The 15,534-nt window shown below is 47.3% G+C and overlaps 1 protein-coding gene across 1 annotated transcript in view; it reads left to right on the plus strand.

Annotated features, from left to right (window-relative positions):
* The window catches only part of SLC25A48 (solute carrier family 25 member 48), a 40,131-nt gene that overhangs the window by 13,762 nt on the left and 10,835 nt on the right, over nucleotides 1–15,534 (plus strand). The window contains exon 5 of the mRNA XM_023532016.1: nucleotides 13,163–13,417. Coding sequence (XP_023387784.1) covers nucleotides 13,163–13,417 — 255 coding nt within the window. The remainder of the gene's footprint in view (nucleotides 1–13,162; nucleotides 13,418–15,534) is intronic.

Here is a 15,534-nt window from a genome sequence, read left to right on the forward strand (position 1 = left end):
AGCTGAGCAGCCACCGTTAGCAGCTGCCACAGTTGTTAAGTGCTCACTGTGGGCCTGACACTGTGTTAAGTGCTGGATGCTCACCATCTCATTCGATACCCATCATGACAGTGTGAGGCCGGTATGACGGCTGGCCCTGTTCATTTACCCAACTTGCAAGTTCTGCACCTGCTGTATGCCAGGCACGGGGTTAGGTGATGGGGATACAGCGGTGAGCAACAAACTGTACTGTCCTTCTTGTAATGTTCTGTCCAGCAGACAGGCAGACAGGAATTGGGCCACTTTAAACATGGTGGGTGGGAGGGGGTGGGACGGGCTCTCAGGCAGGCTGGGGGGTCAGGAAGGGCTTCGGAGCGGTGGTGGGAGGGTTGGAAAGAGTGTCTAGAGTTCAGGACCATACACACCTGATCAGGGCAGCACTGAGTGTCACCCATGCCTGCTTGCCCAGGGCAGAGCCCATCTGGGGTGGGACTTTCCAGAACTGCCCATCCAGGAAGTCTGGACCCTTCTAGAGCCTTGCCCCCTGTATAAGCCCTCTGAGCGGTGAGAATACGGGGACCTGTGTGCCCTCCCTGTGCCTCTCCACCACAGGAGGCGTCGACAGCATCTCAGGAAGGATGTGATCCCCTGACCCCACTCCTGCACGGGGGGGGGGGGGGGGGAGGAGGATCCTGCCTGGGACCTCAGGTTATCAGTTCATCCATGGTGCCAGAAGAAACCAGTTTTCGTAACAAAACCCTTTGAGGCGGCAACAGAAAATGCGCCTGTTTGTTCTGTCCTTCCCCATGTAGCAAAAACTGGCTTTTTGGGAGCTCAGGAAAGGCTCTTAATAAGAGGCCAAGGAGGGTCCTGCAGGCAAATATTTCTCAGCCCCACAAACCTCTAAGTCATTAGCTCCTGGTCACAGGGCTTAGTGTTAGCACAAAGACTAAGCCAGTTTACCGAGTGGGTGGAGAGAAGGTAGAAATTAAGATCGGAGCGTCCTCCTCAGGTATGCCCCTCAAGCCGCTGATCTGGGCTCAGCCAGACCTGTCACAGCAGTGGGGGCTGAGATGCCAGTATTTACTGAGCCCTTAAGTGCCAGGCACTGTGCTGAGAGCTTTGTGTGTGTTTAATCTTCACAACAACCCAATTCCTAGACAATTACAGAGGGGAGACTGAGGCACAGAGAGGTTCCATACCTGCCTGAGGTCACTCCCCTAGTGGGAGGTGGTGCTGGGATGCGGACCCAGGCAGCCTGACTCTGAGCCCACTGGTGCTGTTTCTGCTTCTGCCCCCAGGATTTTGTAGAACCTGAGGCTACGGCAACTCTGGTAACATCTGGGCCTTTGCACAAAACCAGCTTCAAACTTTAGGGAGGGATGGGGGCTGGGAGCCTGTCTCCAAAATGACATTGTTCAACTAATAGGCACAGCTCATGGGTTCTGGGGGTGGGTCTGAGTTCTGCGGCTTGGCAGCTCCTTCACACATGGTCCACTCTTCCTGACTCCCCACACCAGCTGATCGAAAGAAGAGCTTTGGTGGCTTCAGATGCTGGGCAGGATCGGCTACTGGGGACGGAGCAGGGGAGGCAGGCTGTATGTCTCCAGACTGCACTTTCTGCTGGGAACCTTTTCAGAATATGAGGAAGGATGTGGTTTCTTTTTACTCGTTCTTCAGGAACCTTCTAGGACAGAGGCAGAAAACTCAGGCTCGCTGGGACCAGGGAGGTAACAGAAGTGAGCAGAGGTGCCTGGAAAATGTACCTTCTTCTACTCTTTTGACACACACAACCCTCCTGGCCTATGTTTCATTTTTCCTCTTTTCACTGAAACAGTAACACAGAACATATTTCACCTTCCACATCATTCTGCTGTTAGAAAAGCAGCAGTCCAAGCACATGTGTCAGCTTTGGTGCCTGGGAGGCAGCTGGGAGTGGTGGGCCCACGTCCTATCTGAGGGGCTGGCTCTGACTCTGCTCCAGCTGACTGTTGCCACGTGGCCTGGATCTTCTGATTTTTAAAAAAAGACAGAAAGCAAGATTTTTCTGTGGGGTCTTTCAATTGGAAATTGTCAGATAATTCAATTAAAAACAAAGCCAAACACAACCGAACCAGCATAACACTGTGCAGCCCAAAGCACGGTGTGGCCTGGACAGCGTTGCGTCGGGGCTGGCTGCAAGCTTGTGGTCTCTGCTCAGGGTCAGGCCCACTCTGTGTGGTGACTGGGCTGAGGTAGGCACTTCCGGGCAGACTTGAGCTGGGCTTGTGGGATTGCTTCTGGCTGTGGCTTTCCTCCAGAATTGCCAGTTCACTTCCTGAGCGGTGACAGTGAGCCGTCAGCCAGAAGCCGGGTGCCAGAAGCCTCTGGCTTTTCTGCTCTGGAATATTGACAGGTAGACTGGCAGGTCAAGGTAAGACCTCACCTGATCTGGTTGGGGGATTTGCAAATGTAAAGTCAGTGAGTTCATCCTGATTATCTGTTCATGGTGATCCATGGTTGAAAATGTACAAAATATGGAACACTGTCTATAGAGGGAGAAAATGCCCATCCACCCAGATACAGTCGCTGTTAACACATTAACATTTTTCCTTTTCTATGTACATGGATTAAATATTTTAGGAGATTGTACTTATATAGAGAGTTTCATATCCTGTTTCTAACTCAACATAATAGAAACATTTTTGTTATTAAAATAGCATATGAAATAATTTTATAGATGGATAATACTTGTAAAAGATGTACAGTATTCCATCAAATACACATGTGCACACACACACATTCAGAGGGACGATATAGTGTTGTAAGAATTCAGTTTCTGGAGTTAGACTACCTGCTTCTAATCCTACCTCTACCAGTGTCAAGAAACTTCGGACAAACCTAACATGACCAAGCCTCAGTTTACTCATCTGCAAAGCAGATATAGCATACTTGGGATGGCACGGGATGATGAATTACATGTGAAGATCTTAGCACAATGTCTGGCACATTGAAAACGCAGAATCGATGTTAGCTATAATGTTAGTAAACTTTTTATTTAAGAATCATCCTAGTAATGAACATTTAGGTTGTTTACAGTTTTCCTCTTTTAAAAATAGTGCTGCGATTAGCAGATTTGTTCATAAAGAGTTGTCTTCATTTAGAATTATTTCCCTAAATGTGTGGGCTCTTTGACTCATGAGTGGGTAAAAGGCTATGGTCATTTTTCAAATTCTTGCTACATATTATGAGAGTGTTATGCAGAAGGGTTTTGCTCAATTACATTGAGAGTTGCTGAAGTTTAGAGGGAATTTCCATTTGAAATGGCTGTTATGCCCCATATAAACTCTTCCACCTTAACTGACGTTTTCTCCTGGGGCCTCTGCCACTTGGCAAACAAGGAAAAACTGATCTTGGGTTCAGTCAGACATGACCTCGATAGTAAGGCACCTGTGAAGAAACCCTCCCTTGCGAAGTCATCATCACCCTTTGCATAGGCTCAAGCCCCACTTGGTACTGTGCTGGGCCTGAGCTGGAAGGTGGGGCTGTGGTCCTTCTGCCACCTGGGTCAAGACACATCCTGGAGACGGATGGACAAGGACACTCACTCCTCCCCCATCTGGGAGCTTTCAGGTTCGTGATTTCATTAAGAGCTTAATTACTGTACTTGTCACAATACCCTCAGTACCACCAGAGGGCAGAGTTGGGGGATTCGAGGAGGACGGGGAAATTAACTCTGTGCTGGCCCAGCTGGAGGCACAGGGCTGACTGTCACACCTGTGTCATTTCACTCTTTGACTCATTTATTCACAAGCATTCCCTGAGCCCTGCTCTAAGCCAAGCAGAACCGGTAAATCGCTGTGATCAGACCACAGCCCCTGCCTTCTGGGAGCACACAGACTGGTGAGCAGTCAGATGTGTGGAATGAGAAGGGCACGTGGGGGGCTCTGGAACCTCAGAGTCTGGCTGTGCCGACCAGGAAGGCTCTGGAGAGGAAGTGACTGTTGACCGGGTCTTTGAATACTGGCTATGATTTGCAGATGGGGTTGTGGGGATGGAAAAGCATTTCAGACTGAGGAACTGTGTAGGGAAAGAGTCAGTGGCAGGAAAGGCAGGCAGGTCGCAGGACTGGGGAGCGGTTAGCTTAGTGGGGACATGCAACGCAGGGAGGGGACAATGCGGGTGAGTTGTGAAGAGCGTGGCCCTCTTAGCTGAGGATGGGCTTACGTACTATTCAACAGGTAGCGAAGCATCCTGGACACCAGAATGACCCAAGCAGAGCGTGTGGTAGGAAGGCGGATCGCGTTTTCAGAAGGGGTGGAAAGGGTGAGACTAGCAGAGGTAGGCTGCTTGATTTGGAGGCTGCTGTCACAGACTAGGTAAGAGGCCAGGAACATCTGACATAGGGCCATGGACTTGGAAAGGGAGAGAATTATATACTGAGGCGGCATCCGTGTTGTAAAACAGGCCAAGAAGGACAGAAGAAATGTCAAAAATGACCCAGGATTTCTAAGTTGGGTGACTGTGGGGGAGGGGGAACCTCCCTCACAGGAAATTAAATGGCAGATGGAGTATGTGACACAGTACTTGGCATGGAGGAGGTGATCGATATATGCTTAGTATTGCTGCTGCTGCTGCTTGGGACCTGGCTAGAGGGACAGGCTTAAGTGAGAACATGATGGATTTGGTTTGGCTCATATTGTGTGAGGTGCCTGTGGGACTGCAGCTGGAATATTGGAGCTAGAGGTACAAACAGGGGAGTGACAGACACAGAGGTGACAATCAAAGGCATGACATCAGATGTAAATACCAAGGCGAGCTGGAAAAAGAAGAGGGTGGACATCAGTAAGAAACTGTGAAAAGTTTGGGAAGGAGCAGAGAGCTATGATGACACTAACAGATGTAGTTAACAATTTTTGAGCCCATACAATATGCACTGTGCTAACACACGCTGCATGATTAAATCATCATAACTCTATGAACTAGGCATGCCATTCTCTTTTTTTACAGGTGGGGAAATTGAGGCTTGGCTTATGTGAGTTTTCTATGCTCAGTCAACTGTTACACAGTGGGGCAGGGCATTGCCCACACCATCCGACTCTACCACCCCTGGAAACAGGGTCCTGAGAGACTCACGTCACCAAAGTAGGGGGCAAGAAAGTGAAGAAGGGAGCATTACTGAAGTTGGGGTGGCACTGGGGACAAACAGGTGGAGAAGGAAAAGGTTTTCTTTTCCATGTTGGGAGAGGAGAAGGAAAGAGACAATTCCGAGAGAATTTTGAGGGCAAGAGGAAGGAAGTTGAGGGAGTTTGCCTCAGAAGGCCTGGCTCTACCATGTTCAAGATAACCTGAATATAATAAAGGGGACAGAGTGTGGCCAGGATTTGAGAAGGAAAAGGTCCTAATTTCTGGACATGCCAAGAGGAGACAAGCTGGGCTGGATGGTAGCAGCAGAGAGGTTAGTGAGGGGTGGATCTGGGCAGGAGAGATAATCGACTGTGCACCAGGACGCAGAGCCCATTTGAGCCCAAGACTCTGCATGCTGACAAACGGAGTGAAACCATTTCTCCAGTTTCCCTGAATCTTCAGAAATGTCTGGGAAGATCACAGGCCCTTGGTATATCAGTTGGTCTCTTCGGCAGCACAGTTTTATTACCATAAAGATGTTTGACTGCCATGAAAAATACTCTTCCCCAGGCAGGCTGGACTTGGGGAGGAGCAGCCTTCTAATACAATGGATTTTCTGTGATTTTCATAGTGCAAGGCAGGAAAGATTGATGTGAAGTTCCCTGAAGGGAAGCCTAAGTGGCAAGGCAGGAACCCTTGGAATGTTAGAAGGAGTACAAAAAACTAGAGATAAGCCAGAACCACGCAGCCTGGGCCTTCTTCTCAAGTAGCCTGTAGGCTGCCAATAGGAAGTAAGGGCTGGAGCAATGGTAGCCCCTAAGAAGAGAGAGGAGGTTTGTGGAGAGGCCAGGAATATAACCACGTAGTTCAAGAGGAATCCTTGAATTCTGAACATTTTGACTGTCTTTTTCACACTGTGATCTCACATAGCTACCAGAGATTAATGAAGGTGCGCGCAACATAACACACCATTATGCAAGTTATGTGCATTGGTGATACATCCGTTTGTTCTTTGAATCAATTGAAAAGAGCAAGTATTGTCCTGATTCCTGGACCTAACACCGGTATCGGTAGTTCTTGGCCCCGTGTGGGCATTCCCAATCACTTACGCACAAGTAGGCTTGGCAGCAGGCCACAGCTGCCAGAGGTTGGCAGTTCCCGTGCTTCCGGAATCTGGGGTCACAAAAGGACAGGGTAGTAAAATTAGGAATGATAACTATTTACCTCTGGTAAAGTACATTCACACAACCTGCATTTTAGTAAAGTGCATTTGCTGACATTCTCACTTAGTTTTCACAAAAGCCAAATGGGATAGACAGGTCACTGATTCTTCCCCTTTCATAGATGATAAGGAAGCGGAGGCCCAGTGTGGATGAGTGCTTTGCACTGGGATGTACAGCAGATGACACTGAACAGCAGAGTAAATCCCGGCTGCTCCTAATCCAGGCCTCTCTACTCAACCATGTGCACACCGTGGACCCTTCAGATCATGAGGAAACTTCTGGAGTCGTTAGAAACAGGAATCGGGCAAGAGTTTCCCAGTTGGTAATATCCCGGGGAAGTGAAGTGAGGAGTTACACCAGCCTGCTCAAACCCAGACCATTGAGGTTACACCCAGCCTGTCTACTGGAGATGTACGAGCCTGTCGCTGGATGCTTCTGTAGCATTTTAGACCAGTGTGGTAGCTGTGACCATGATGTGGGAGTTTCTTTTAATATCCACAGTTCTGGCACAAGTACTAGCAAGGCCAGGCTTGGATGAATGCTGAGCATGAGAGGTGAACCTTTAGGGGATCTGCCTGATCAGATAGATGTTCGAGAGTTCACTGAATGGATATGGAAGCACGTGTGGGCCACAGTGTCAGACGCAAAGCCATAGTGCTCTGGGCCACGCCACAGTGTATGACTCCTGTCGTCAGGAAATTCATCGTATCAATTAGGGCAAAACAACAGGCTCAGAAAACAGCAGCTACCAGGATAAACCATAATAGAGGTAGAGTCTGTGGCATGGGCCGGGGGTTCCCAGCTTCTTCTAAGAGTTCCTATAAAATATATAAAATATTGGTCTACCCATAGAACAACAGCTGCCCTTCCAGTGTCTGTGGATTAAGAAAACTTATATGACAAGAAGCTACTGGTTATTTGAATATTTAAGTAAAAATTTTTGTGCTCCCCACTGTAGCGTCTATACATATGAGAAAAACAATGGCCATAGTGCATGGGTGAGGTATTTTAGGAGTTCTCTCAATCTGTACTGCTTACGGATTTATGTGTTTGTTGAAATAACTCTGTGTTTGCAACTTCTATTTGAGAGCCCACCGGCCGAGACGTACCTGAACACAGAACACTGGTAAACCTGCACGTCACTGAGTGGACCAGTGGGCCTCCTTTGTAGGCGGCCAATTTGTTGAGAATTTTCTATAGAAAGCAGCCTCTGTGTTTCTACCCCATCCCCGGTATGTGCACATGCAGGGGTGGCTGGGTGGTGCTTCCTTTCCAGAGAGTGACCAGGCCTTTGTGTTCCTGATGGCTGGGCCCTCCTTACGTCAGGAAATCAATGGCCAGCCATCGTGTTTCAGGGAGCATCCCCGTTTCTGAGGTCCTTGCCACTGAAGAAATTGAACAGCTTTGTCTGAGAAAGGGAAAGAAATGAAACTTCTTCACGTTCGTGTCTGCAAAGGGCACAGTAGCATGCTGTGGCTTGGTCCCTGGGTTCTGAGAACAGGGGCAGTGGTGGCAAATCTGTAGGGACCTTGGCCTGCATCTGGCCCGGTTCTGCCCCTCTGAGGTAGGAGGACCCCCCAAGGGGTGGTTGCATGGGTACCTGTTAGGACCGACCGAACCTGGAAGGCCCTGCCCTCTGCAGAGCCTCCTTCAAAAGATCTTCCTGGCCCAGGAAGGAGGCAAGCAAGGCACCGGCCACTCCAGAGCAGCAGAGCCGGCCACAGCATGTGGTCTAAGGACAGGGACCACACTGGACAAGGTGTGGGGGGATCAGGTAGAGGGAGTCTCTTTAGAATTTTGAGGGCTTTCCTCCACATCAAAGGGAAAATTAGGAGCAGGTAGGAGCCAATTTCATTGACTTGGAACATCCCGCCAGCCTTGGTGTAGGTCTTAATAAATTTGGGAAAAGAAAACCACAGGCATTCTGAGTGTTCGAAGTATGTAATCGATACCTATCGTTGTAAAAGATAATAGGTTCTTGATTTAGAGAGCACAGCAAAACCCAGTCTCAGTGGCAAAGCACTCATGGTAAGAAATCAAAATTTGATTGATAATCTTATCCTCCTTTTAAAACAAAAATTCTAATTAGAGAAACTACATTTTACACCAGAAGAAAAACCCAGTGCGAGTCCCCTCACGTGCACGTGTACACCCCCAAGCCCTGAAGGCTCAGGAACAACGCTCTGAAAGTCAGTGGTTCAGTGTGAGCGGAGTCCAGCAGGTCCCCTAATAATGTCGTTTTGTTCAATATTGTTTCATTGTAACAAAACAATGTTGATTCCCAGCAGGGGCCACTGTCTGTGTGGAGTTTGCAGATCTCCCCCTGTCTGTATGGGTTCTCTGGGGCTCCGATTTCCTCCCACATCCTAAAAATGTGCACATGAGGTGAGCTTGCCAGTCTACACTGTCCCAGTCTGAGTGAGTGGTTCTGTGATGGAAGAGCATCTTATCCTTGATGGGTTCCCGCTTTATGCCCTGAGCTACTGGGACAGGCTCTGACCATCTATGACCCTAAACTGGAATAAGCAGCCTACCAAATAATTCTCTTATTTTCTATTAATTTTTTTTCAATGTATCTATAGCTTACATTTATTTTAATGTTTAATATTAGAAGTGTTTGGTTCTTCATTTAGAAGTTTGGTGATGTTTTTGTGACCAGAAATATGCCATAGGCACTTAACTTTTGTTTATATCAATTAGCCTATGGGAAAACTGGTTTTGTTACAGGTCGTTCTGCTTCAAGTCACAACTTTGCAAGAACCTATCTATGACGTTAGTGAGGACTCACTGTGCTAATCCAGCACCTCGCCTTGTTCCTCAAGGTCTTTGCACAAATGACCTGCAAGTCCATGGATTTCAGCTGTGCATATTTCCAAGTACTGTTTGCCAGCAACCTCTCAAGTCAGTTTTTAGGGATCACCAAAATTTGTTTTTCACAAGCTAAAACTGGTCCACTGCTAGAGTGACCAAGAACTCCAATTCAGTGCTTTCCCAAGTCCAGCTGCTGAGACTCCAGGCCACATCCCTCAGGGCCATGCCTCCCCAGCTAAGCCACAGAGCCTCTTGCGGTCTGTGCAACTGATAGGAATTTCTGCTGTTTTTTGCTCTGTGGTCCCATATGAATCATCTGTACCACTATTGCTAATGCAGATGAGCCCGTAACAACCATCGTCTAAGAAAGATTTGCTTCTCATTGAGTGATACATCACTGATGTCCCAGAGTTCTTTTACCTTGAAAAGCAGGAGAGAGTAGGTAGGCTAGGAATCTTTGCTCTGCCCAAGTGGGCTGTGATCAAAACAGTTTGTTTCAAGTATAAGATGTCCTTTTCTCAGTAGGATGTGGTAACACAGGTCATGCAATTGTCAGAACTCACCAACTACAAACTTAAGAGCTGCACCTTTTTTTGTTGACTATAAGTTATACCTCAATTTAAAAAAGCAAAGAAACAAACTAAAAATCAGATATAGGAGGCCAGAGAAGGAGAAGACCAGGTGTTCTTGAGAGTGATTGATCATGGGAAGAGAGGTGAGACAGGGAGGAGGTCTGGCCAAGGATGCATAACCTCAACGTAATTACAAGGAAACACAAACAAACCCCAAATGAGGAAAATCCGTTTACAGGAAGGATGTAGGAAGGCTCTGGATTAAAGGAGGCTAAAGAGACATGACAACTAAATGCAAAACCTGATTCGACTGGATCCTACCCTGGGGAGGGAGAGGAATGCTTTAAAGGTCATCATGAGATCAAATGACAACCTGAGTGTAGATAAAGTATTGTCAATGTAGGTTATGATACTGATAACTGTGCTGTGGTGAGACAATATCCCTATTCTTAGCAAACACATATTGAAGTATTTAGGGATAAAGCGTCATTGTGTATGTAACTCACCCTGAAATAGTTCAGAAAATAAAATTATGTATGTACGTGTGAAAAAAATATGCATATGTGTGCAAAGGAATTCCCTTATTGCTTACTTTGGGGTAAAAAAAAGTATAGGTTTGGTTCTGGTTTGGATCTTGTTGACAAGTTTGGTTCAAGGTTTGCCAAGTGTTTTTCCAACATTGGCACGTTATCAGTCACTGTCCTTCTATCTGTAACTCCTGAAAGCCACATCATACCCATAACTGACTCATGAAAACCTTGATTCCAGATCAGGTCACTGTTACCTGGAGATGAACAGAGCCCAGGCAGGTTTATGCATGAGGACAGTCGCATCTGCTCAGTTCACTTACGCACACGTGTTTGAGTGAGAACGGGGGTGGAGGGGGAGAGCGCACAAACTAGAACGAATGAAGTAAAATGTTAACCATAGGTGAATCTGGGTAAAGGATATATAATATAAAGGCGTTCTTTGTACAGTTCTTTTTTTTTTTGCACTTATTTTGCAAATTCGAAATTATTATTTTATACATTATTATATACTTATTATAAAAAAACTTTTATGTTGAAGATGAGGGAGTTGAAAGGAGTTCCAAGGGCTTCTCAGCATCAACTTGTGTCTACAGGGCACTGGCCGCCGATTCAGATTCGTGTCGGTGTTCCAGACGGTGGTAGTCTCCACGACAATTATATTGCTTTCACAGGCATAGATGGATCATTCTCAAGCAAAAAAAGCTAGATTACTTATGTAGCAAACCTGGGAGAATCTGAGAGAATTTCCTTATTGCTCACTCTGGAAAGAAAAGGAAATAAGTTCAGATTTTTTGTTGACAAGAGCAGTTGGAGGTTTGGCAAGTTCTTTTTTCAGCATCTGTATCTCCAAACAAGAATGTTATCAGACACTCCTGCAATCGGTAACTTCTGAAAGCCACATCATGTCCATAGTTGATTCATGGAAACTTTGACTCCTGGCTTGGATCGCCATACTTGGACATGAGCATGGCCCAGGCAAAATTTATGTGTTAGAACAATTACATCTATTTTCTCTACCAAAATTCCCTAGGTGACCCCAGCAGTATCATGATGGATTTGGGAGAAGAAGAGGTGTCCAGTGATCTCTCAATGGGCTTTCAAACACCACAGTGTCCGATTTTGCTCTGAGCTCAGAAGGCCCTGTGCCCTCAAAAGTGGCCACCACCCCTGCTCACTTCCTATGGGATGTCCTGTAGAAGTGAATGGGACTCAGCCTCCTGTCCACACTGCAGTTAACTTAATGTGCATGGTAGTGATTACTCTGTTCCCCTCACACAAATGGAAAATATAGGATTAGTTTGGCCAAGCACATTTCCTGAGCAAATAGAAACTTCCACCATGACCTCACCTACTTCTGGGATGTGTGAAAGAACAGGTTGCAATTTACCCTCAAATCTCCAGTTTAGACTGTGGAGTCACGAAGCCAAATATTTTGTCGTAACCTTTCCTCTGATAAAGACGGAACTGCCTAGGTGACTTGGAAATACAACTCTACAGTGCAAGTGATATGCCTCTTTGTCAGCATGCGTAAAACCAAACTGAGATGATATATATTAGGAATGAAACTCAGGTTGCAAAATAAACATGTGGTCACAGGCAAGCTTCATTCTGTTTCTTCCCTGGGCATGTCATGTTAATTTTTCAAGAAGGGAAAAAGTTGAGAATCAGAGTCTGCTTTATCTGCATGGAGACAGGGAGGTCTCTCTGGCTTTGATTCAAAGCTATGCTAAAGGGTCCACAGCAGAGGTGAGCATCAGCTAGGGAGACCAGGGAGCCAGGTGGAAGGATTAAATGGGAGAGAAAGAGTCACCACTTGCTGGCTACGTACACCCTTAGAAGAAGTTGCAGACATAACAACCCATGGTCTGCCAGCAGAGACCCCAGAGGTCAGACAAGGGGACAGCTGCCCTGTGCCCTTAGACTTTGAGGGGCCAGTGGCACCAGTGTTGCCCTACAGGCATTTCAGGGTACAGCCTGGCCAGGGCTGGGGTGAGTCAGTGAGAACGTGTCCAGTGCCCCCTCCAATGCATCCTGCACCCGATTCCTGCCAGTTGCCTTGGTCTTTGTAATAATCTGTGGATGGCTTATTGCAACCCCACGATGTTCCTAGAACCATGCCAAGCACTCTATGGGTATCACTCTATTTATACTCACAACAGCCTATTCTCTTTTTATTTTTTAAATATTTTTCCAGCTTTATTGAGATATAATCGACTATAATATTGTGTAAGTTTAAGTATGCAATGTGATGATTTGATTATATACGCATATTGCAAAACGATTACCAAGATAAAGTTAGTTAACACATCCATGACCTCACACAGTTAACATCTTGTGTGTGTGTGGTGGGGAGAACTTTTAAAATCTTCTTCCTTAGCAACTTCCAAGTATACAGTACAGTATTGCCTGTTTTCTTTTTTAGATAAGGTCTACCAAGGACACACAGTTTTCAAGTGGTGAAGTCAGGATTTGGGACCAAAACAGTCTGGGTCCAAATCTCATAATACCAATTATAAGATTTTTTTTTTTTTTAACCACAGTGTGCACAAGTATACGCACACACATACACCCACAGTGTGTCGGATTTTTAGTCTCAGCTTCAGAAAGGAGCTTGGTATATTGGATCCTAGGCATTCTGCAGTTACTTCTGCTTAGAAAGGCATAGTGATGGTTGACCAGAAACCTCTGGGCATTCTAGGGCAACTGATATTTTATCACCTGGCTGGTACTGTCTCCGATCTGGTTGCACATGTTGGCAGGGGCTCTCTGTTGAGACTTCAGAATCCTGGTTTTAGCTGCCAAGAAGGTTAGAAGGTTTGGTAAAAACCAATGGGCCACGTGACTGGGAACTGTCAATGGGCCGGGCTGGCTTCAGTGCCAGAGAATGACCAACCTCTGGTCCCCTGGGTCACTTGCCATCTTCTCTCCCGTGTCTTGGCAGCCGACCTCGGTTTGAAGCCCAGGGCAACTCTTGGGGAGCGGCCAGCCTACCAGGGGCCTGTGCATTGCATCGCAACCATCGTGCGGACGGAGGGCCTGGCGGGGCTGTACCGGGGTGCCAGTGCCATGCTGCTAAGGGACGTCCCGGGCTACTGCCTCTACTTCATCCCCTATGTGCTGCTGAGTGACTGGATCACACCCGAGACCTGCGCAGGCCCCAGCCCCTGTGCTGTGTGGCTGGCTGGTGGCATGGCAGGTAAGGCAGCAGAGCTCATCCCTGTCCCTGTGCTAGCCCCTGCAGGGCACACCTGGGGGCCTTCCATGCCCTCCTCAGCCCTGGGGAAGGGCAGGAGCCATCCAGCCACTCATCCAAAAAGTCTTTGTTAAGTGCTTAATATGTGTCAGACCTAGCTGGGCGAGGAAGGGCTGGGAATAGGGGAAGGTCCCCCTCTTTCTCCCATCCTCTTCTCTCCAGACCTGTGGGGAAGCCAAGTCCCTATTTGGGCCCATTCACCTTTTGTCAGAAGACATATTTTGAGCACTTACTCTGTGTTAGGTATGACTGAGCATTGAAAATGAAATGTTATCGTAGCTCACTGTTTTTTAATATGGGCATACTGCAAACTCTTCTCATATGAGATTTCATTAGCCCAAGAAGGTAGGAATCAGTCTCCCCATTTTTCAGATGAGAAAGCTCAGGTTCAGAGAGATTAAGTGACCAACCCAATGTCACACAGCTAGTGCGGACAGTATAGCAGGGACACTGTAGTCAGAAGGATACGAGTTCAAATCTGCACTTACTCATTTTGTGACTGTGGACCCACACCATGTCCCCATTTCCTATAGGGTAAAAGTCAGTGTCCTTGCAGAGGATTTCAAGTCCCTCTACGATCTGGCTGCCTGTTACCCATCTGCACTCATTTTCTGCTCCTGTCCCCTGACTTGTTCTGCTCCAGTCACACTGGTCTCTTTGCTGCAGGCTGTCCATGCCTGGCTCTCCCTCCACCACAGGGGACTTGGGTGAGACCCATTTTGGTGAAGAGAAGGGTGTGAAAACCTGACTGACGTGGGATAGAGAAAGGAGAGGATGAAGGAAATTGGAGAACTCAAGTCTAAGAGAAAGGATAGGATGAAGGAAATTGGAGAAACCAAGTCTACACAACACTTCCGAGGGATCTGGCTGTGCTGTAATGGGGCAGAGAGAACTCTAGCTACAGCCAGAGGCAAGCATGGAAGTCAAGAGCAGATTGCTTTTTAAGAAGGCTGGTAACATGGCATGTTTGATGCTAATGGGAAAAGTCCAATGGAGAGAAGAAAATTGTCATTCCTCCTCCTGTTCTTCTTCCTCCTCCTCATCGTTATAATTTGCTGTGCTTGAAATTCAGCTAACACATAACAAAACCCAAACACCAAATACCAGTGTTCTCCCTCCACCCCCGCAGGTCTGAGGCCTGGCCCCTACCAGCTCCTATTAAGTGCTCAGTAAATACTCGCTGGCTGAGAGGACAAACAAGGCCCCATCCGCTCTCATTTATGGTGAGCAGGCAAATCTCGATTTGTAATACCCTTGCCTGTGGGCTGAGGAACAGGAAAGTGTGCCAGGGGAAGCAGCCCATCATCCTGTCAGGTGGCAGGAGAGAAAAGAGGTTCAGGGGGCCCCCCAAAGGTCAGGGGTCAGGAGGCCACAGGGGCTGGAGGCTGGGATGGACGGAGGGCCTGGGCAGGTGAAGGCCTCTTTGGGGAGCCTCCGGGCAGCAATTATGAAATCTTTCACATCAGTTGCTTTGGACTTTGGCATCAGTTTGTTTTTCTCTCCCCATCCAAGAATGTGTCAATTTTTGTGTTTACACAATAACCTGGAGTTCCTTAAAGTCACAGAAGTGGCCAAACCAGGGCACCTGGGCTTATCCAAAGAGGATGACCCAGTGGCATGGGGTCCCAAGGCTCCTATTCCATATATGTGGAAAAGACATGAGATTTTTAAAGACCGGCTGCTCCTCTTCTTGCAAGCCCCAGTCTGGCCCTTCCTTGGCCAGCAGCCTATCTGCAAGTGTTTGGTTAGCTTCTTTGTGTTCAGGGTAAATCCTGCCTCTGGGGAGCTACAGGCCTCCAGCCTCAGGCATTACCCTGGGCACTCTCCCCTGGTGCCCTGGAAAGGTGCTGCAAGGTACTGGCGGGGGCTGTTCCTGTTTATCCAATAAAAACTGCTAATAAAGGCTTCCCCTTATGAAGCACTAGCTGGTATTGTGCTAAAGGCTTCACACGAATCCATTTATTTATGCTCACAACAACCCCATGAAGATAAGTGCTGCTGCTCCATTTTACAGATGACAAACCCAAGGCCTAGAGGAGGTAGGAGAATTCTACAAAGTC

This window comes from Pteropus vampyrus, unplaced genomic scaffold, assembly GCF_000151845.1.
Source record: "Pteropus vampyrus isolate Shadow unplaced genomic scaffold, Pvam_2.0 Scaffold74, whole genome shotgun sequence".
Taxonomy (NCBI): domain Eukaryota; kingdom Metazoa; phylum Chordata; class Mammalia; order Chiroptera; family Pteropodidae; genus Pteropus; species Pteropus vampyrus.